General features: G+C 37.2%; 1 protein-coding gene and 1 non-coding gene across 2 annotated transcripts; both read right to left on the reverse strand.

The window, feature by feature from the left end:
* Nucleotides 1–16294: 16294 nt before the first annotated feature.
* Nucleotides 16295–19822, reverse strand: cox7c.L (cytochrome c oxidase subunit VIIc L homeolog). Its single transcript, NM_001093895.2, has 3 exons — nucleotides 19733–19822; nucleotides 17399–17532; nucleotides 16295–16383 (listed from the first exon to the last, which is right to left on the reverse strand). The coding sequence occupies exons 1-2, from the start codon at nucleotides 19805–19807 to the stop codon at nucleotides 17416–17418; spliced, it is 192 nt and encodes a 63-aa protein (NP_001087364.1). The 5' UTR covers nucleotides 19808–19822; the 3' UTR covers nucleotides 16295–16383; nucleotides 17399–17415.
* On the reverse strand, nucleotides 16458–16519 carry LOC121396385. Its single transcript, XR_005963018.1, has one exon. It is a non-coding gene; the product is annotated as a small nucleolar RNA Z39 (small nucleolar RNA).
* Nucleotides 19823–23625: the final 3803 nt, after the last annotated feature.

A 23625-nucleotide genomic window follows, 5' to 3' on the forward strand; every position in this document is an offset into this window, starting at 1 on the left:
CAAGATGTTAAATCGTTAGTAGATTGTGATTTTTTTTTGCCGCAAGTCTGTTGTGCCTATGGATGCAACCAGTGATAGGAACCCTGTAATTAACCGCCATGTTTAGGGTGGCAGTGGCTCCAGGTTTTCTCAGCAGCAAAAGGAACACGGACATGATTCGACTGGATGCAATGATACAAATACTCAAATAACTTTACTGGCATTAATACTTGCAACATTTGTATCAATTTTATAGTGGCTCCGCTTATATTAAATAACCCTTATGATTTCTACCACCTCCAGCCATATGCATTTTCATTCAGGGTGGAACAAGCTTGTGGCTGCCTGTACAAGCAGTTTTTGGGGGAAATAAGCTATGGTAAGCAGGTAAGTGCAGGATCAGGAACACAGTTCATGAGCGCTGTAACCAAAGATGCACAAGTTAGTGAAACTGAATAATTATAGCAGATGGGAATGGGAGGGCAGATATGCAAGATGTCATTTTACATCTACTGTAGAGATGGCCATAGAAATACCAATAAAATTGTTCAAAATTAAATTTTAAGCGATTTTCTACATCTCTGTACAGTCCACTTCGGAACTTTCCAGCATTTCTTATGTCTTTCTGTCAGCAGTGAGGTCTTCCTGGGTCTCCTACCATAGAGCCAACAAAACTGAAACTGTTGTACATTGCAGTTCAGCTTGAATCTTTCTCTACAATCTCTGATCAATTTTCTTCTTGCGTCTACACCCAAAGAGACTGGCTGCATTGTGATGGACCTTAGACATCTTGAAAACATTGCACAACATGGGCATATTTATTAACACTGAAGACATACATCACTGTGATAGCAGCCAATCAGCAATTACATATGAACAGTCCCCTATAAGTTTGAAAACAAAAGCAAAGATCTGATTGGTTGCTATGGGCAACATCACTGTTTGTCTACAATGTTAATAAATATGCCCCTTAGTATTTTTAGTAGCCATGAGATAACTCTGCTCAAACAGTTCTCTGTTTTTCTCCATATTTAATGTTGTGCACATTGACAGTGCAAACTAGTTTAATGTGTGCTTTGGATATTGTATAAGCCGTCTACTCTAATCACAGGTGAGTTTACGTACAAATTAAAGAGAGTAAGCGGCTGCAAACTTTAGGATTTGTTTGTGAATAAGATAAGGTTTGGTAATTTGTTACAGCTTTTTTGTGTTGTTAAATGTGTGTGTGTAAATAGCTATGGGTTAGTTATTTTTAACAAACTCCCGGTAAAATTGGTACATTATTTGAAACCGAAAATTGCCAATATATTTGCCCATGGCTGTATGTGTATGTATATATATATATATATATATATATATATATATATATATATATATATATATATATATATATATATACAAGCCAGCATGTTCTGCAGAATTGTACAAAATAAAACATAAAATTACCTACAATTACTGATCAGTATATCATTAATGTAGCCCCCATGATCTATATGTAAGTAAATAACCCCACTCTAATTTAACCTTAAATTCCACTTCTGAAATGATTCCCTTAAACTCGAGTCGGCATATGGATATTTAGGGAACAATCGATTAAGTTCCTTTGGGTCCAATTATTGTGCCATTTAGTCCTTCCATTTTCAGATATACATAAAAGAAAGTGCACAAAGTGCAAAATATAAAGTGAAGAACTCTTTTATGCAATTTTCATTAGCAAAGCTTCTCACCTTTCTGAACTAATCTTTACAACATAAAGGAATGTATTGATGTGATTCACTAAGGCTATTTTGTTTGAATAAACTTACTGTACTTTTCCTATGCTGCTTTCATTCTTTTCACAGTTGGTTGCTCTTTACTTGTCAGGATTTCTTCTCTTCTGTCTGCTTGGGTTTCAGTTTGACCCAACTCCACATGGTTTGTGGATAGCATTTGGCAGTTTTTCAATTCAGAGATTGATGTACACCATATCTGTCTCCATATAACCAAGCATGGGCAGGATCTATGTCAGATGGATGGATGAATAAACAAGAACTGGGATATTGACAGTGATGTTTATAAGCCCAAGTGACAGTGTGGACATAGGAAAATTATTGAGCTTTTGAGGTAAGTGGTAAAAATTAAGAAATGAGAGGAGCCAAGACCAACCAAAAACTTCACACAAAACAGGCTTTACATGACTGTAGAACATGGAACCAACATATATTCCCTATTTATTATACACTGTTTTGCTATAATGGATTTTCAGTTAGTATGGATGTATGTTTCACTGTATATTTTCTTGTTTTATGATTACTCCATCATTCCACATTCCATCGTTGTATTCTCTAAAACAATGTTTTCCATCAGCTAAGCATTTAAGGGGTGGTTCACCATCAGGCTATTGTATTGTTATTGTTACTTTTTATTACTTAATTTAGTAATAAAGTAAGTCCATCAAGTCCAACCCCTCCAAATGAAAACCCAGCATCCACACACCCCTCCCTACTTTCACATAAATTCTATACTATACTAACTATAGAGTTTAGTATCACAATAGCCTTTGATATTCTGTCTGTGCAAAAAATCATCCAAGCCATTCTTAAAGTCATTAATTGAATCAGCCATCACAACATCACCCGGCAGTGCATTCCACAACCTCACTGTCCTGACTGTGAAGAACCCCCTACGTTGCTTCAAATGAAAGTTTTTTTCTTCTAGTCTAAAGGGGTGACCTCTGGTACGGTGATCCACTTTATGGGTACAAAGGTCCCCTGCTATTTGTCTATAATGTCCTCTAATGTACTTGTACAGTGTAATCATGTCCCCTCGCAAGCGCCTTTTTTCCAGAGAAAACAACCCCAAACTTGACAGTCTACCCTCAAGATTTAAGTCTTCCATCCCTCTAACCAGTTTAGTTGCACATCTCTGCACACTCTCCAGCTCATTTATATCCCTCTCAAGGACTGGAGTCCAAAACTGCACTGCATACTCCAGATGAGGCCTTACCAGGGACCTATAAAGAGGCATAATTATGTTTTCATCCCTTGAGTTAATGTCCTTTTTTATGCAGGACAGAACTTTCTTTCAAATATTTTTATTTGTGTTTTAAACATATGACAGTATTTAAATATACTTGCCGGGATTTCCCGGGGTATAAGCCATTTGGTACAATTATTGGCAAGACAGAACTAGATTTACTTTAGTAGCCACAGAATGACACTGCCCAGAATTAGACAACTTGTTATCTACAAAAACCCCTAGATCCTTCTCAATTAAAGAAACTCCCAACACACTGCCATTTGTATAAATTGCATTTATATTATTTTTGCCAAAGTGCATAACATTTATCAACATTGAACCTCATTTTCCAGTTTGCTGCCCAGTTTTTCAACTTAGACAAATCACTCTGCAAAGTGGCAGCATCCTGCATGGAACCTATAGTTCTGCACAATTTAGTATCAGCTGCAAAAATAGAAACAGTACTTTCAATGCCCACCTCCAGGTCATTAATAAACAAGTTGAAATTAAGTGACCTAGTACAGAGCCCTGTGGTACTCCACTAACAACACTGGCCCAACTAGAAAATGTTCCATTTACCACCAGTCTATCCTTTAGCCAGTTCTCTATCCAGGTACAAATACTATGTTCCAGGCCAACATTCCTTAATTTAACCAGTAACCTTTTGTGTGGCACTGTATCAAATGCTTTAGCAAAGTCTAAGTAAATCACATATACTGCCATCCCAGCATCGAGGTCCCTGCTTACCTTCTCATAAAAAGAAATTAAGTTAGTCTGGCAAGATCTATTACGCATAAAACCATGCTGGCACTAACTCATAGTATTATGATTTGCTATGAAGTCCATTATCTTATCCTTTATTAACTCTTCAAAAAGCTTTCCAACCACTGACGTCAGACTAACTGGCCTATAGTTTTGAGGCTGAGAACGGGATTCTTTTTTGAATAGAGGCACCACATTAGCAATTTGAGGTTTGGCAATCACAGAGCTAAGCTCTCTAAGTACCCTGGGATGAATACCATCTGGCCCCAGACCTTTGTTTATCTTAACATGTTCTAGTCTCTTTTGAATTTCCTCATGTGTGAACCATGCATCAATAGTTGTATTACTAGAATTGGGACTATTAAGAAGGAAAGCTTCTTTTTACTGCTTTCTGCAATATCCTTTTCCATATCAATTTTAGCTTGCCTTATAGCTTCTTTGCATGATTTATTGGCCTCCTTGTACCTTATAAATGATTCGGCTGTCCCAGCTAACTTGAAAGCCTTAAAAGCATGTCTTTTCTTACTCACCTCAACACCAACACTTCTATTGGACCAAAAAGGTTTTGCTTTGCAACATCGTTCCTTGCTTACAAGTGGAATATACTGACAAGTATATTTATTAAGCAGCATTTTAAAGACTTACCATTTTTGTTCTGTGTTTAACCCTGTGAAAAGCATTTCCCACTTAATATGTTGCAGAGATGCCCTTATACTGTCTAAGTTTGCACTTGAGTATACCAATTTCATAATCAGCCAGGTATTGGAATAGCTTATATATAAGTGACTCCTGAATTAGATTGATTAAGCAGGGGACTTTCTCTTTTTCTCCTATATATTAAATTTCCTTCTGTTTCCCTTATATGTTCTTATTTCTAACATAATAGTTTAGAAATTTTTGAGGGTTGATTGTTCTTTTCTACAAACAACTCATCCAGCGCTGCATTGCAAATAACCAAAATCAATTTTAAATTGCCATAGAATATCATTGTCTGCATCATTTTGTAAGTTGTTCTTGTTAAGGTCTTATATTTATTTGTGTGACTATTCTAAAAGCTCAAAAAACACAGATAAAATGTTTAAACAAATGTTTATAGTAACATAGTGGGGGTAATTATAAACACTGGACAAATTTGCACCTGGGCAGTAATCCATGGCAACCAATCAGATGAATGCTTTCAGTTCTCAGCTTGCAGCTGGCTGAAAAAAGATAATCACTGATTGGTTGCCATGGGTTACTGCCCAGATGCATATTTGCCCAGTGTTAAATAAGCCCCACTAAGTTAGAAAAAAGACACATGTCAACCTTTTCTGTCTATATGAAACTATAAAACCTGCCTAACTACTAGCTGATCCAGGAAAAAAAACTTATGATGTAACGTTTCGGGGGCGTGCCCCTTCATCAGACATGTCTGATGAAAGGGCACGCCCCCGAAACGTTACATCATTTGACGAAATAAACGTGCAGGGGAGATCCCCGCTACACTGACCTGTGTTGTTTGGCTAAACCTTCTTTACTGAATTCGTTGGGAGAGGCGCCGACCCCTCCAGCCAGCACCGGGCAATTATCTTCAGGAGAGACTCAGGGGAAATTAGGTAATTGTGGGGTTCTGCATGAGCAAATTTTTCACCACACATGGATTCATGGCAAAATTTCGACATAAAAGTTGCACATAGACTTTAATGCGTATTGTGAATTTTTCACCATTTCACAGATTCCAGGCAGATTAGCTCATCAATAAGTTCTATTCTTCCAGTATCCTTCTGGTTTGTCTACATGATCTTTAGCAAACTGTAGACATTTTTGGGGAGAGCAGAAACGTTCTCATTGCTACCCTGCCATACACATGTTGCTGTTCAGTGTTCTCCTGAAGGTGAACTCATGAACATCAACATTGATCAATGTGAGACAAGCCTTCAGTTGCTAAGAAGTTACCCTGGGATCCTTTGTAACCTCCTGGACTATTAGACACCTTGCAGTTGGAGTTATATTTGGTCAACCACTTCTGGGTAGGATAACAATTTTCCAGTCTGACTGTTAATTGGTGGAGTCCAATCTCTTTAGAGATAGGCTTGTAACCTTTTCCAGCTTTATGGGCATCAACAACAGTTTTTCTGAAGCCATCAGACACTTCCTTTGTTCTAGCCATGATACACATTCACAAATGTGTTGTATTTGTCCTCCCATTGACTGAAAACACTAGACTCTGATTTCACCTTCAAATTATATGAAAATCCTAAGGATACACTTACTTTCACCACACGCAGATATGATATTGGATTATTTCCCCCCCCCCCAAATAAATACATGACTAAAAAATCATTAATGTTTTACATCACATTCAGAAAAGGATATAGAAAATTTTAAAGGGTTCACAAGCTTTCATGCATGACTTCATATACAATATCCACATAGAATTGCTTTAACTGTTATTTTTATGGCACAAACTGGTGTACACTCTTTTCCGGTACTTTAAATTATTGGCTTTGTTGAAACAAACAACCTACCTAGAATACTATTTGGCAAGTGTGAAATGGAAAATTATTGTCTAATATTTAATTACTACTTCCATAATGTCACATTTAAGTGTTGCCAATTTCAATGGAAACAAAAACAACAATTTTATCAAATAGGAACAGACTAGACAAAGAAAAATATAAAAATGTGGCATCTTTACTTCATTTGTTAAACAAATTGCTTTTATTATTACTTTTAGCTTAACAAAATGTGTTTAATCATAATGAGATTACAAAGAGAACAAACACAAGCAATAATTAGTTTCTAAAATAATAAACTGAATTCCCCCCCAAAAAAATCTGAATTATCTGCTGTAAACAAATGGTATTTAAAATCCCACAGATGTTTCCTAACCTGACAACAAAATCCACAGTAGTAGGTTCCTCATAATAAATGTTCTGAAATGCCAACATATGACTATATATACAATAGACAAGTGTGCTTATCTTTTTTATGTTGTTTTACACATTTAAGGACAAGTAAATGTCATAACTGGTGGGGTGTCAAGTACCAGAAGCTAACTTCCACCTCTCTGCTGGTTCTGTCCTTCTGTAAAATCGACCAGGCTGGGTAGTCACCAAATCTGCCAGTATGGAGGCAAAGCTAAGTATGAGAACACTACCTGGCATTGCAGATAATAACAAAAGAGTCGTGCCTGCAAGGAGGTAAACAATTTGAGACAATAGAAGAATGTCTTGCAAAATAACTGCACTGACCTATGTTCTTTAGATGTGGTGGCAAGTTGTCCATTGAACCTGCAGGCAGCATGAAGACCAGTGAATATCTTAAGCACCACTGTTTGATTTAGGTGAATGAATCAGTGCGATAGAGCACGGATATAGATAAAATGAATTGCCCCAAAGTTATGGGTTTGCTCTAGGGTGCAATTATATTTTACAAACATAGAAATCAGGAAAACAAAAGGCTAATGTAAGGAAAAAAAATCAATACATCGTAATTTATATATATACCGTATATACTCGAGTATAAGCCGACCCGAGTATAAGCCGAGGTACCTAATTTTACCTACGAAAACTGGGAAAACTTATTGACTCTAGTATAAGCCTAGACATAACTACAGCCCTGTCTCCCAGCAGCGCACATTCCGAAGCGACCCCCCCAGCGATCAACCGGACTTCTTTGCAAAGTTGATGGTGACAGAGAATTGCCAAATGGATTACTGTGTGCATTGTCCCACTGTCCCACTACCATGTGCAGAGGGTGCTGTGTGATATTGCCATCACTGTTAATCTTTCGTATAACCAACAGAGGGCGCTGTGTGATATTGCAGTCACTGTTATTCTTTCATATAACCAACAGAGGGGACTGTGTGATATTGCAGTCACTGTTAATCTTTCATATAACCAACAGAGGGCGCACTGTTATTCTTTCATATAACCAACAGAGGGTGCTGTGTGATATTGCAGTCACTGTTATTCTTTCATACAACCAACAGAGGGCGCACTGTTATTCTTTCATATAACCAACAGATGGCGCTGTGTGATATTGCAGTCACTGTTATTCTTTCATATAACCAACAGAGGGTGCACTGTTATTCTTTCATATAACCAACAGATGGTGGTGTGTGATATTGCACACCACCATTTTTCTTTCATATAACCAACAGAGGGCACACTGTTATTCTTTTATATAACCAACAGAGGGTGCTGTGTGATATTGCAGTCACTGTTATTCTTTCATATAATCAACAGAGGGCAGACTGTTATTCTTTCATATAACCAACAGAGGGCGCTGTGTGATATTGCAGTCTCTCCCCAAGTGAACTGTTGGTATAGGAATGATTAAAAGTGACTGCAATCTCAGCTATTGCCCGCTGACCGGAGTATAAGCCGAGGTAGACTTTTTTAGCACATTTTGGATGCTGAAAAACTCGGCTTATACTTGAGTATATATATATATATATATATATATATATATATATATATATATATATATATATAAAAATGTTCTGAAGACAAAGACTCAACAATTCTCTACCTTGAAGATCTAAAAAGAGAATCTGACAATAGTTCAGGTAGGGTAGGTGCTGACACTACATCCTAAGTCTTTCTTTTTCAAAAACAGGTGTAAGTGGAATTAACAAAGTTACATCATACAACACAAACTATGAGGAGCAATTCTAAACATACTAATATGATAAAATAATTTGAGTAAACTACTGACATAGTAATAATGAAAGTGGGTAAAGGTGATTTAATAGTACATGTATGGGCTCCGTTATTCAGAAACCCGTTATCCGGAAAGTTCTGAATTACGGAAAGGCTGTCTCCCATAGACTCCATTATAATCAAATAATCCAAAAATTTTAAAAACGATTTCCCTTTTCTCTGTAGTAAGAAAACAGTTGCTTGTACTTGATCCCAACTGAGATATAATTAATCCTTATTGGAAGTGAAACCAGCCTATTGGGTTTATTTAATGTTTATATGATCTTCTAGTAGTCTTAAGGTGTGAAGATCCAAATTACGAAAAAGACCCGTTATCCGGAAAGCCCCAGGTCCTGATGATTCTGGATAATAGGTCCAATACCTGTAGTATTAGACAAAACTGATTATATGAGTGAAGTAATGAGAAAACTAAGATAAATCTTCTTATAGTTTACTTAATAGTAATCCAATGTCTAAAATTAAAGAGGAGCTAAATACACTAATTAAAGAAGCACTACAATATGGTATTATTAATGAGACAACCATTGATTTTTGGAATAAAGATTGTCCCAAAACTGCTATTTTTCACTGCTTACCAAAAAAATTCACAAACCTGACAGACCTCCCATTGGATGCCCCATAATTGCTGGGATTGGTTCCTTGGGCAAACACTTGTGCGAATACATAGATTATAACTTGCAACCCTTAGTTCTACGTTTGCCAAGCTACTTAAAAGATAGCGGCCATGTGATTCATGCCTTAAATAAATTTCAGTGGAATAATGAATATAATTGGGCTTCTGTGGATGTCACATCCCTATATTCTTGTATACCTCATCACTTAGGGCTTAAAGCCATTAAATTTCATTTGACACGTTATAGTACATATGATTTAAATATTCTTCTTTGTTTCTTTCTTTATGCGAGCTATTGAATGTCTTCTAACACAATTATTATATGTTTTTTAGCACATATTTTCTACAATGTTGTGGCTCCACCATGGGTGCCAAATTCGCTCCTTCTTATGCCAACCTATACTTAGGTTGGTGAGAAGAAATGTTCATATACGGGGAATCTAATCATTACAGGGAGTATGTTCACTTCATTATGGAAGGTTTAGTGACAATTTACTTTTTATTTGGTCAGGTACAATAGAAAGATTTAAACAGCTTGTTGATTATATTAATAACATGCTTGGACATGCGGATCCAAGTATGTGGCCTCCCGAGGCTATTCAAGCCTTTGAATTCCTTAAGAAGGAATTTGTGTCTGCTCCCATTCTCTGTCACCCTGATAATACTCTTCCTTGTATTGTAGAGGTTGATGCCTCAGAGGTTGGGGCAGGGGCAGTCCTTTCTCAAAGTCATCCGATAACCAACACGGTACATCCATGTGCATTCTTCTCTAGGAAATTTTCACCTGCCTAGGCTAATTATGACATTGGTAATAGAGAATTGTTGGCTATCAAATGGGCCTTTGAGGAATGGCGACATTTGTTGGAGGGGGCTAAACATACTATAACAGTCTTTACTGATCACAAAAACCTGTTATACATCAAATCTGCTAAACGGTTGAATCCTAGGCAGGCTAGATGGGCTTTATTTTTTACCCAGTTTAATTTTTCTTTCACATACAGGCCTGGTTCCAAAAACACTAAGGCGTATGCACTCTCTCTAGGAGTTTTGAGTCTAATCTGTCTGAACCTATTGAGTGTGTTCCCATCATTCCCAGTGAGTTGATTGTGGCGGTTTTGGGATCAGATCTTGCCACACTATTGTCTTCAGTACAATCTTCTGCCCCTGTAGATACTCTTTCTGGGAGGTTATTTGTACCTGAGGACTTAAGGGAACAGGTTCTGGGTGAGGCTCATAATTCTTAAATGGCAGGACATCATGGTATCTCTAAAACCTTGTCTTGTGATGTGTGGTGGCCTTCATTTAAACAAGATGTCAAAAACGTTGTTAATTCTTGTCCTGTCTGTCAAAGGCCAAAGTCTTCTAGAAACCTGTCACAGGGATTGCTAAGACCATTACCAATTCCTGACAGACCCTGGTCCCATCTGTCTATGGATTTTGTGGTTGATCTCCCTCCATCTCAAGAGAAAACAGTGATTTGGGTGGTGGTGGTTAGGTTCAGCAAAATGAGTCATTTCATTTCCCTCCTACACCTCCCATCTGCTAAGACTTTGGCTGAATTATTTATTTCTAATATTTTCAAATTACATGGTTTTCCAGTCAATATTGTTTCGGATAGAGGGGTACAGTTAATTTCTAAATTTTGGCGAGCATTCTGCTCTTTGGTTGGGATTGATTTGTCATTCCCTTCTGACTGATCTCCTGGTTTGACCCTTGCCTGTCTGACTCTGCTTGTTCTCTGCCTGCACCGACCCGGCCTGATTTGACTACACTTTCTGCCTACGCCTTGTACTGCGACCTTCTGCCCAAAAGACTTTGCTTTACGTTTGTGCCCCTTTGCTTGTCCAGAACCTTTTGCTTGGCACCTCTCTTAATAAGACCTGGCGGCATCCGATTAGCCGAGGGCTCCTCCTGAGGTGAAAGGCGGCTGTTAAAGGCTGAAGAAATAGCCGAGCCCAGGGTGCTTAGCATTGGTTCTGGATTTAGGGTGCTGACTGTGAGACTAATCTTTTGATAAAGAGTGTAGTACTGAATTTTGGATATTCAACAATAAGCCCATACACGCAATGGGTTAACAGATATTTGCCTTTCCATCAATGGCAACTGTGAAGGTGCAAGCCTGGACAACAGTCATCCTGCCATAAAACAATCCTTGCAGCTACAGTAATGTCCATATCAAAGAGATGCAAATAACTGGACACACTGGTGTGGGTGCAGGGATAGCAAGAGTTCCCAAGGGAATGACACTCTGCTGGATCAACAAAGGGACACCTGGAGCATTGGGTTATGGGATTTCTTTCACAGTGCATCCTAACTTGATTTCAGTCCCTTGTCTATCTAAGAAGAGATGAACCATCTTCAAGAAAAGCTAACATCGACCTGATTGGCTGGGACTGTCTTTTGGGTGTGGCTGTTTTTGGAACAGGGTGTGGCTGTTTTTGGGACACATAAGGGTCTTCCTTATGTGTATATAAAGAGCATTGTAAATACTTTATTAGTTAGTCACTTTCCACTCCCTTCCATTGCATCCTTCCCTATCCCTTTCTACCTCCCTCCATGTTAGTTAGTTCCCTTTTTATGTTATACCTTTTAGTTCCTTTGTAAATAAATACCACTTATTTAAAGATCAGTCTGCCTCAAGTCATTAGCCTGGCACCCCAAAATAGAGCAGATCCAACAAAGAGCTTACCAAACAGCCAGTTTTTACGACTTCACCGCCTTTTCTGATTTTGATGACTTCATTGAAAAATCGAATATATTACTTGAAAGGTTGTTGAGAGGTTACTTAAGGGTTAATCGTCATATAGCTTTTAAAAGAGCTGCACAAACGAAAAGAGATACAAAAAAATACTTGGGACTCTTTTTTGTATTTTGACATATAGTCCACAATTTAACACAATACGTAAAATTATTACTAAAAATCTAGCCATTTTGCAAACAGATTGCATTTTAAATGAAATTCTTAAAGGGGTGTAGGTTTGTAAGTAGAACTAGAACATTAAGTGATACGGTAATTGATCTCCTAGGCTTGTGGTAACAAAAAAAAAAAAAATAGCACATGGTTGAGTTCTACAGGCATGTATAAATGTGGATCTAATCATTGATTTACTTCAATATCTAAACCCAGCAAAAAAAATTAATTCATCTTATACTAAGTTTAAAGCAATTTACCAACTGTAACACTAAATTCATTATATATAGTATCTTATAACCTGTACTAAATGTAACAAACAATATGTGGGTCAAACTAAGCAAACACTTAAAAGATAGAACACTTGAATAATATTACTAATGAAAGATGCACTACAGAAATCACAAAATATTTATCTGATAATAGTTCCAATAGGTCACTTACTTGTTTTTCTTACAGGTATAGAAAGACTGATCTTGAGCCCCATGGTGGCCAAATTATTATGAAAAGAAACAAAGTGGATCTTCTACCTAAATAATAGATAGCTAAATGGAATAAATTTTGAATTTTATGTCTCTTGTTATACTCAACGATAAATTTTTATAGCTATGCTCATAATTTTTTTTTTACTTATGTAATTTATACTTACTCATAACTTCGTTCTATTTATGTGATTTGTTGGGTGTATATGACATAGAAAGAATTGTATATACAAAAATGTTTATGCTGTTTACAGCCAGCATTTTGTTTGGGGTATTATGATTGGATGTTGCTAAAGTCATCACTACTAATACTGCTTGATCTCTCAGCTGCATTTGACACTGTGGATCACCCTCTCCTCCTCTAGTCCCTTCATTCACTTTGCCTTCGTGACACGGCCCTGTCCTGGTTCTCTTCTTACCTCACTAATCGTTCCTTCAGTGACTCCTACAATGGAGTAGCATCTTCTCCCCTACCTCTTTCTATTGGGGTTTCTCAAGGCTCTGTCCTGGATCCCTTATTATTCTCCCTTTATACTTCCTCCCTCAGTAAACAAATAAACTTGTATGGTTTCCACTACCACCTCTATGCTGAAGATACTCAGATCTAACTTTCCTCTCCTGATCTCAACCCAGAACGCATAACTCGGGTCTCCCCCTGCCTGTCCGCTATCTCTATATGGATGTTGCAACGCTATCTTAATTTAAACCTCTCTAAAACAGTAAATGTTATCAGGTGAAAGTTTACTTATTGCATTTTGGATTGGGGGTCACGCACATTTTACAACTGGAAGAAGACAAGTAATACAGGCCTGCAGTCAAAACCAAGTGTGTAAAAGTACATGATCTTAACTAAATTCCATCACAATTATTGCAAAAATTTTGTTTATTTACATTAAGTAAAATCATGTATTGGTTCATTACAATCACCGTCAGTCAGGAACAATAACTGTAAAAATGATTGTTTTCTATGCATTTTGAAGCCATCAAGAGTTAGAATTCACCCCCCCACCCCACAATTAATCCTAGGCCAAAGTTCAGATGACACACTTCCCATTGACTTTTATGGCATCTTGTTACATTTCAGCGGCTGTGATTAGTTTGCCAAAATTAAGCTTCCTCGAGCATAGGAATATTCCTCTATGATTATTGACCATGCCGACACAACTACTGTTTTTCTTAGCTAAAATTGTTGCAAATATGGATGCACTTAAAGCAAAAAGAGTTGATGTTGAAATATCCCAAAGTAATTATTAGGACATTAGCATTTTTGTTACTTATGCAGGAGGGGTAGATTTGTGTAAATGTTTCCTATGCATTATATTTTCCTCATTTACTGACTTTCCTACATCTGATATTACTACTGTTTTGTTTAAAATATTTTATTAGATCTTATCTCAAGCAAAAATCATTCTTCTAACTACTAAGTGTGCATGTGTATGTCCCTCATAGAACAGTGGTCCCAAAACATCAAGGGATTGTTTTCATTAGGTCAGTGGTAGATACTTATAATACACAGAGATACAAGGAGGGAAATTGTGTCAAGATCTTGGGGATTTTCCTTATTGGGGAGGGTATTTAGACTTAAGTCTTTCCTTGCACATTAAAAGAAAAGGCAACCCAAAAAAAAAAAAAAAATAATAGTCTCACCAAAAGTGTTAACAATTCTTACTCATAAGATAAGCTATACCTAGAGTACTGTATTCTAGCTTTTCTACTTGAACGGCCACTTTTCCCAGGCGTCTGTATGATCAGACATAAAGGGCACCTGTTGGACAAAAAACCAAAGGTGCTAATAGATCCCGCACTCCGGTTGGGGATCACAGTAATTTTTTTTTTCTTTTTTGCCCCAGCGCTAATGCTAGGACACTTGCAACTGGAGGGTGGTAGGGTTATGTTTGCACATGTACAGAAGGGTATTTTGATGACATTGTCGCAGACAATGTTGAAAGAAAAAGATTCCCATGAAAGGAAGGGCAACAGCACACTGATAATTTAGCAGGGGCACTGCTGGTATACAAGTGATTGCATTGTTGTTGCCTTGTAATTTAGCAGATAATCCCCAGCAGCAGTGGTTTAAGTAGAGAGCAGATAAACTGACTTTAACCTGAATTGCCCCTTGAACACTGACAGGCTTTCAATTAACTGCACTACTCAGCTTATACTGGGGTTTTACCAGCTACTCAACCCAAAATCAACTTATGTACAGCACAAGCTTTACAGATATAAAATCTTGGAACACCACTGTATTACATTTTCAAAGCAGATCATTTCTGCACACAAGAGGCACTTTGCAAGTCTGTGCTGCCAATAGGCATGACCTTAATTCTGACATCACAAACAGACTTTAGGTGGAGATAGACGCACAGAAAATATCGTACAAAACGAATTTTCAAACAATATTCGGTGCGTGTATGGTGGGAAAAGAGCCGACCGATATCGGCAGAAGACTTGGATATCGGTTGGCTCGTCGGAAAATTTTAATCGGGTGCCTTTGAAGAAACCCAAACATCGGCCATTGTTAGTGCTGAATCCTCAGATACAGGTAGAATTTTATGGTTTCTACCTGTATATCTGACGATTCAGATATACACATCTGTTGAAACGAACAAACTTTCTTGGAAAGATTCTTCCCAAGAAAGATTATAATTGTTACATCGATGGCCACCTTTAGACACTGGCAATGTGAAAAAGTTCAACATGAAAACGAAACCCTAAAAATGGACATGGCTACAAATGCCATATTTTTTTTATACTTATTTCACCAGACTAAAGTTTCAACTTGTCAATAGCAACATTGATGCAGGAGTTCATACTTGTCACAGGTAGTCACCATCTTGGAAAGTGTCTGCAACACATGCTCAGTGGGCTCTGAGCAGCTGTTGCAAAGCTAATCTTAGGGGTCATCATAGATTATCAAGCAGAAAATGAGGTTGACCTGTAATATAAAATGGTGTCTGTGCTGCCATGTAGTAATTACGAATCAGCCTTATATTGTGAAATTTATATACTAATACTTGAGTTAGTCCCTAAACTCAATTAGGGACAACAGCACAGATCATGTGCAGCAAATCAGCAGAAAAGAAGATGGGGAGCTACTGGGGTATCTTTGCAGACACAGATCTTCTCTGCTAAAGGGCTGTGGTTGCCTTGAGCTTGTACAGAAGCCCAAAACATAACGTATAACATTTCTCAAGATTTTTTCAACCTGTACCCATACACTCAAGATGCGGTTTTGAATTAAGAGACTCAGCCCAGTTGTGTGCAACCTTCCGATTTAATGGAGGATGAATATCATTTATATAATATAGCCCACCCTGCAGAAGACTGACTTCACCACACTTAATTCTTCCTCCTTGCCCATACCCATTAATAAGTATGGCAGTGAAATAGTAGCCACAAGCATGTACAGTTGAAGGCAATCTGTCCTGATGTTCATACTCCTGGTCATCTAGTGAAGAACACCATGGTGGATATGCAGCAGGAAATAAATTAGGTTGGGATTGAGAAGTACACACCAACATCTATTTATATTTAAAAAAAAAAAAAAAAAAAAAAAAAAAAAGACAGGAATATGTGCCAGAATTGGGCCTGGGGTGTTGCCGTTCGTGAAATTTCTCTCTACATTCAAATGAAGGGATGGCAATAAGGTAAAGTGTTAATGAAGGTAGAGCAATCTGCTTTTACAATGACATGGAGGGTATATCTTTATTAAAGCTAAAATTATATTAAAAGTTTCTTTCAAAAGATTATATATTACAGAGCTTTACCTAGAACTTGTTCTTCACAGTACTTTGGGCTGAATAGAAACGGACTCAAGTTTTTAACACACAAATAAAAGTGAACCCGACCTCACATGTATTTTTTATTTACAGTCCATGTCTTGCACGGCGAAACAATTTCATTATGGTCACTGTTATAGAAGGTCCTCTGTACCTAGAAGAAATAATTAAGGTAAATATGAATAAAAGTGCATTATGATGTTTACAGCCACTAAATGTCAAACTATGTGCATCAGAAAGCGTTTACAGTATCATTATTTTTCATACTGTTACTTTATCATCATTTGCACAAAAGTCATGTAGATATGAGAGATATATATCTATATAAATATTTTGCCTTGAACTGTACTTTAAAACTGACTGCTGTATCAAGCCGGAGATAAGTCCCAAGTACCATCATTTTTTGAACATTTTAATTTAAAAGAGGATATTTAAACTGTTAGTTTTGAAAGTTATTTTCCACAAAAAAAAAAAATCTTGGTCTTCGGATGTAAGAGCAGAAAATCATGTTCTTTCAAGTTAACCACACCCATTACCCTGCCAATGAGGCAATGCAGGAAGTGTAAGTTTGTCTGTTCCAAGTGTAAAAGGAGGAACACCCAGTAGTAAGTGATCAGCAACATACTATGCAGAATTGACAACCGAAAAAGGACTATTTTCGGGAGTGGCCAATACCAATGGTTCAAAAATGAATTAAAATGACTGCAACCAACACTGCAATAAAACATTAGCCCATGAGGGGTTCATAAAGAAGCAACTTTGTTTACTTGCACAGCCAGTCTACCAACAACCTTATTTATAACTCAGCATAAGGATTTTCTACCTTAAAAAAATATTTCAATATAAGATTGCACTTTCAAAGATTTAATGTTGCCTCTTAAGCAAGAGAAAACGTTAGGGGATTAATTAATTGTATGCAGCAGCTCATAAGACCATTTAGTCACATTTTAAAGCAAAATCATGACAAGTGCTATTGTGAGGACATTGGGCAGTGTGTTTAATTTTCACAGACAAAAAAAAAAAAAAAATCTAATTTATTAGAATCATCATGGATTTAAATGTTTTTTTGTTTCATACAGGAAAGGGGGAAGGCAGAAAGAATCACGAATCTAGCAAAACTAAGTGACAGCATGATTATGTTAAGACGCACATCCCACTGAAGTACATACCTTGATTTATTAAGTGCTCATTTTTTCAACAGCTGGTGTCTTACTATAATGAATGGGAAAGCGAAGCCACTGCCAAAAAACAGGGTCATCATCCCTAGCAGTCGCCACTTGTTTTCAACGGAGAAAGGCAGGTTCTTTAAAGCAAGAGCATAATCAGAATTTAAGCGTGTTTAAAGATTAGTATATCGGTCAGCTCATAACATGCATAAAAAGAATTACGAGTTTTTACCTTCATTCATAATGATTCCAGGCTGGAGGAAAGAATGGGTTGCTAAACAAATTACCATGCAGCAAAACAGAGCGCTCACAATTTATAAAAAAATAGAGGGTAGTTCTGCCTACAGACCAGTTCTTGCAAAACTCCTAAAGCATCACATTGCATGTAGACCCAAAGGCATGGGACTATTTGCAGCTAAACATGTGCGGATTAAGAATGCATGAAAGGCTGAGAACAGCAGTCACTGTCCAGAGTAACCACTTAAACCTGCAGGGGCCTGCACTGTTCAGTTAGAATGCCTAAATAGATCTACATTTTAAAGGGGAACTATTGTGAAAGTTAAAATTGTATATGTTTCATCATACTGAAATAAGAAACTTTCTAATCAATTAGATATTCTGCATAGTTTCTGAAATAATCACATTTATATTCAATATTCCCCTCAGCATCTGTTTCTCTTCATTCAGCAGTTGGGGGTCAGATGAATGATCAAATATATAATTTCCTAGCAGATGAATTAGAGCTCATTCATAAAACGGATTCCAGTACAAACATAATCGAACAAAACTGCCTTTTGCACAAATCTTGCATGTAGAGAGACATGATGTCTGGTGATTTTAATAGAGTGAGCTCTAATACATCTTCTAGGCAAAAGGAGCCCACCTATAAGATATATTGGATCTAACTGTCAATGAATATCTGACACACAACTCCAGTATGAAGACAGAATGAGGAGAAACAGATGCAGAGAGGAATAGTGTATATTAGGGATGCACCGAATCCAGGATTCTGTTCGGGATTCTGCCTTTTTCAGCAGGATTTGGCCGAATACTTCTGCCAGGCCGAAATGACTCCAAATTTGCATATGCAAATTAGGGGGTGGGAGGGAAATTGTGTGACTTTTTGTCACAAAACAAGGAAGTAAAGAGCTTTTCCCATGTTGTAACAATGTTCTACTCCTTCTACCTGTATAGATTTGAGGGGACTGTAATTGATCCTATATTACTGTAATGCTTTGTTTAAAAATGATGCCTGAGTCGTGATGTTTTTCTTTAATATTATTGTTTCCCTCCCCCTGCTTACTTTCCCCACTCCCCCACTTTGAGTACAATAAAAATCATTATACAAAAAAAAAAAGAAAAAGCTTTTCCCCTTCACACCCCTAATTTGCATATGCAAATTAGGATTCAGTATTCAACCGAAACTTAAGGGTTCGGAGGTTCGGCCGAATCCAAAATAGTTGATTCGGCGCATCCCTAGTGATTATGAACTTGGTTATTTGAGAAACGGTACAGAATTTTTAATTGATTGTATTTAGAAAGTTTCTTATTTCAGTATGCTGAAGCTTAGATTAAATTTTAACGATAAGCTTCTTTGTGCACTGGACACCGATTTGCAACTTATATCCTCTTTTTTGTAGCCAGGTCCAATAGCTAGATGGGATAGGGTCAAGAAACATAAAACCTAAAGAGATGTCAGTTTAGAAGCCAAAAAGAAAAAAAAAAAAAAAAGTGTAATAAAAGGCAAGATCTATGTTGCATTATGAAAAAATAATTAATTTGAAGCAGCTTTCTATTAGACATAATTTAATAGCAGTACCTCTGCCCTTCTGTTTTGAGCCCTAAGTCAATGTAGAATCAGGCAGCTGAGAAATAACACTATTTTTCGTTCAGAACCAGAAAAAGAACTTCCTCTCCACTGATTTCAGGATCAGTTGCATATTAATACTACTTAAAGCCATTTCATTTTTTAATGAACGTATAATAAAAACTTGCTTAAATATTATATTTCACTTCATGAGTCCATACAAGTTTTTGGGTGAGGAAGTCCTTTATGTGTAACAGGCCCAAGGTGACTTTCCAGCAGGCAAGTGGCACATCAGTAGCTTTTCAATATCACTGGATTTCTCATAATGATGTGTGCTCATCATCTGTGCCGATTGCAAACTAACCAATACTCGCATATTAATCTGCAAAACTGAATAACAGGCTATTTATTATACTCGTCTCGTACGAATTGTTCCTACTTCTATCTTATAAAAACCTCACCTTTCTTTCTCAATAACTCTGCCCCGTACAAAAATGGCTGCGCTACATAAGCAACATTCTCAACGTTACCTTGCCAGGGCCCTCCTCGTAGTGGGACCTGCGAATAGCGGACGTGGCAAACCTACGAACAGTCTGACCGAACATGATGGCGACGAAGGAGATACTGAGTGCTGCGGAACCTTTCTTAACACACTACGCTTCCGGTAAAAAAGGACGTGACAATACGATGTCGAATTTCCGGATCAGGCGTTGCATCTCGGGATATGTAGTCCTGACTACTGTTCCAGCTCCATTAATAACACTTAGTGCAAATAGACCAAAAACTACATGTCCCTATTAGCTAGATTGCCGCCACGCCCTTTGCGTTTGTACGTCAGAGGGTATAAATAGAGAGTGCGTACTGAAGGTCAGGTAGTTGGCAAGGTGACTCGTTGAATGCGGGAGGGGTGGCTTTGAGGTTCCTTTGGTTTTAAAGACTTTGAACCTGTCTAGGTTTGCGGCAATAGGCGTAAAGTGTTGTTGCTAGGTCAAATACCCTGACTAGAATCGGAAAGGCTGTGACAGAGTTGGCTAGGCTGGGGTTGTAACATCTGAAACGTGTATGACAATGTGCGGTATTGTTTGGCGTTGTTTGCCCGAGAGAGCCTTTAAACGCAGAAACGTGAAACAACACTGAGGCTTGAAGGTTGGAACTACGGAACTAAAATATGTAACTAGAATAGGGGACACGTTCTAATACACAGGGAATTGCGTTTAAGGAGAAATGAAAGAACTATTATGAAATAATCGCAGTGTTGCTCTGAAGGCAAAGATCGAGCCACAATGGCTTCTTGATATTGGGCTTTTAAGTCATAACCAATTAAGATTTCAATAATCGTAAAGGACAGCATATTCAAGACACAAGATGTCGAATGGTTAACCGATTTAAATTCACAGTCCTCTACAAAATAAATGGAAGCAAGAGGTGCTGCCATGCTGCAAGTTCAGCTCCAGAGTTTGTTCACAATTTATAATAAAACACAGTGTTAGGCCACGCTGGGAGCAGGTCTGGTCTGGGGGTGCGTAACAGGCCCTGGGATTTCAAGTATACAGAGGCCCAAACAGTCCCTCACAAGAGCAATACAAAGTGACTGTGTATGTCAACTTGCAGCAGCTCCATTGGTATTTGCCAGAACAGAATGCCTGGCCGGTAGGGTTGCCACCTTTTGTGGAAAAAAATACCGGCCTTCCTATATATATTTATCTTCTTTTCCTATTAATAATATTGGGATCAACAATCAATTTTTACCAGCCAGGCTGGTAAAATACTGGACAGGTGGCAACCCTACTGGCTGGAGTTTTATACTGACAGAATAGTATACACATTAGCTATAGCATCCATCACAATATACCAAGGATCAATTAGCAACCAGTTTTGAGTCTGCAGGGTGAGGCCGAGCTGAGGGCTTTGTACTGAGTGAAAAGCAGGGTTATCTAGTGGAGCACTGTCAGCTAATTTTTTTCTTACCTGTGCTTACCAAGCAAGTCACCTATTTTAAGCAACGTGTTTTAGTTTATTGCTAAATAAAAGTACAATTTGAACCCTGGAATTTTCTCCCCATTCCTTTTCTCCTTTGTGCTCCTTCTGTTTAGTCACCTTTAAAGGGATTTTTTCATGGGAAAACATGATGCTTTTTTTTCAAAATGCATCAGTTAATAGTGCTGCTGCACCAGGTTTCTGCACTGAAATCTGTTTTTTTAAAAGAGCAAACTTTTTTTTAGATTTAATTTTGAATGTGACATGGGGCTTTCCCAGGTGCCCCCAGCCATGTGACTCGTGCTCTGATAAACGTCAGTCACTCTTTGCTGCAAGTTGGAGCAATATCAACTTTCCTTCCCCCCATCAGAACTATGGAATGGTAAACTGATAACAGCTCCTTTCTATATGCCGTATGAGAAAAGCACTCATTAGTAAAAATCCAAGCCCCATTGGGACTCCATCAGTTTGTAGGTAAAGCCTGAATTAAAGCCACGCGCTAAATAAATAACCATAGCTGGCACTGGTAAGGGTGTAGAATCCCTCTGGGTAGAGATTTTGACTGGGGAAAAGGTTACAAAAAGAATTATCATTGGTGTATGCTATAAACCACCTCGTATAAGTGTCGAGTATGAAGCCCAGCTACTCTTGCAGATACAAGCAGCGTCACAGCTGGGTCAAGTTGTTGCTATGGGTGACTTCAATTATCCAGACATTGACTGGGGTAATGGGGTTGCTAAGACAGAAAAAGCTAGTAGGTTTGTAAATATGCTGAATGACAACTTTTTATCCGTTCAAGAACCTACTAGGAATAACTCTCTTTTGGACCTTGTAATAACTAACAATACTGAACTCATCTCTAACATTTGTGTGGGTGAGCATTTAGGGAATAGTGATCATAACATGGTCTCCTTTGAGATTCTGTTGCAGAAGCAATTCTATAAGGGAGTAACTAAAACACTAAATTTCAGACGTGCAAACTTTGACATATTAAGTGGGAAATGCGTTTCACAGGGTTAAACACAGAACAAAAATGGGAAGTCTTTAAAATGCTGTTTAATAAATATACTTGTCAGTATATTCCACTTTTTTAAGGCTCACACGTTTTTAAGGCTTTCAAGTTAGCTGGTACAGTTGAAACATTTATAAGGTACAAGGAGGCCAATAAATCATGCAAAGAAGCTATAAGGCAAGCTAAACTTGATATAGAAAAGGATATTGCAGCAAGCAGTAAAGAAAAAAATCCAAAATTATTTTTTAAATATGTTAATAGTAAAAAAATGAAGCAGGAAAGGGTGGGACCCTTACTATCAGAGGGGGGTCAGCTGGTTGATGAAAACAAAATAAAAGCGCAGATTCTGAACTCATATTTTTCATCTGTCTACACAAATGAGGAACCAATAAGTGAAGGTTTCCTTCTTAATAGTCCCAATTCTAGCAATACAAGATCATTTTTTAAAACAAACAGCATTGACAAATGTATTAAAGTTAAAAGGAATAAAAGTATTTGAAATTGTGACTACAATTAATAATCTGTATTATTTATTGTAATGGTTAGCTAAGACCACATCAGAAGATAAATTAAGAAATAAAAATAATGAATATTGCTTATAATGAAAACTACTGGATAGATACTAACCTTATCTTGTATTTTGTCTTTCAAAGTTTATAAAATTAAAATTTGTTTATTGGAGGATTTTCTTTAAAATACAATTCTGGATGTAGGAAGTTAACTGGGAGAAGCTGGTGGCAAAATACACTAAATCTATACACTGTAAATCTGTAAAAAGTGTATGTTTGATTCAGTAGTTATTTACTTTTTGAGATTCCAGATGAGTGGGCTCTCTATAATAAGGAAAAAAATCAATATTTATTTGCATTTTTGGCAGAGATATTTATAGGTTTGCTATATATACTATAGTTAAAAACAAAATGTTGCTGTCTTCAGTTCTCTAATACAGTGATATACAGAAATACATAATGCAGTGTTCATTATCTTGAAGAAGCTAGTGACAGAAGCCAAGGCATAAAATATTTGTTATATTGAATTACATTTTTATATTTGAAGGGACAAATTGAGAAATAAAATGCATTTTTAATTAGTACAGGTATGGGATTTGTTATCCGGAAACCCGTTATCAAGAAAACTCAGAATTATGGAAAGGCCATCTCCCATAGACTCCATTTTATAAAAATAATCCAAATTTTTAAAAAATGATTTCCTTTTTCTCTGTAAGAAAACAGTAGATTGTACTTAATCCAAACTAAGATGTAATTAATCCTTATTGAAAACAAAACCAGCCTATATGATTTTCTAGTAGACAAGTTATGAAGATTGGCATTTGTTCTGATGTTGGGTGCCGACTGTGACAAGTCTTTTTTGTTGGATAAAACATTATAGTATAACCTGGTTCCTGACATAGGAGGATGAGAAAAAAATATAAAA

The sequence above is a fragment of the Xenopus laevis genome, chromosome 1L (assembly GCF_017654675.1).
Source record: "Xenopus laevis strain J_2021 chromosome 1L, Xenopus_laevis_v10.1, whole genome shotgun sequence".
NCBI lineage: Eukaryota > Metazoa > Chordata > Amphibia > Anura > Pipidae > Xenopus > Xenopus laevis.

Bases quoted from the DNA above. Each gene is read 5' to 3' on its own strand.
- cox7c.L (NM_001093895.2), bottom strand. From the start codon at position 19,807: ATGTTCGGTCAGACTGTTCGTAGGTTTGCCACGTCCGCTATTCGCAGG. The intron at 17,533-19,732 runs GTAACGTTGAGA...CTTGCTTTAAAG, and splicing joins ACGAGGAGGGCCCTGGCAAG to AACCTGCCTTTCTCCGTTGA.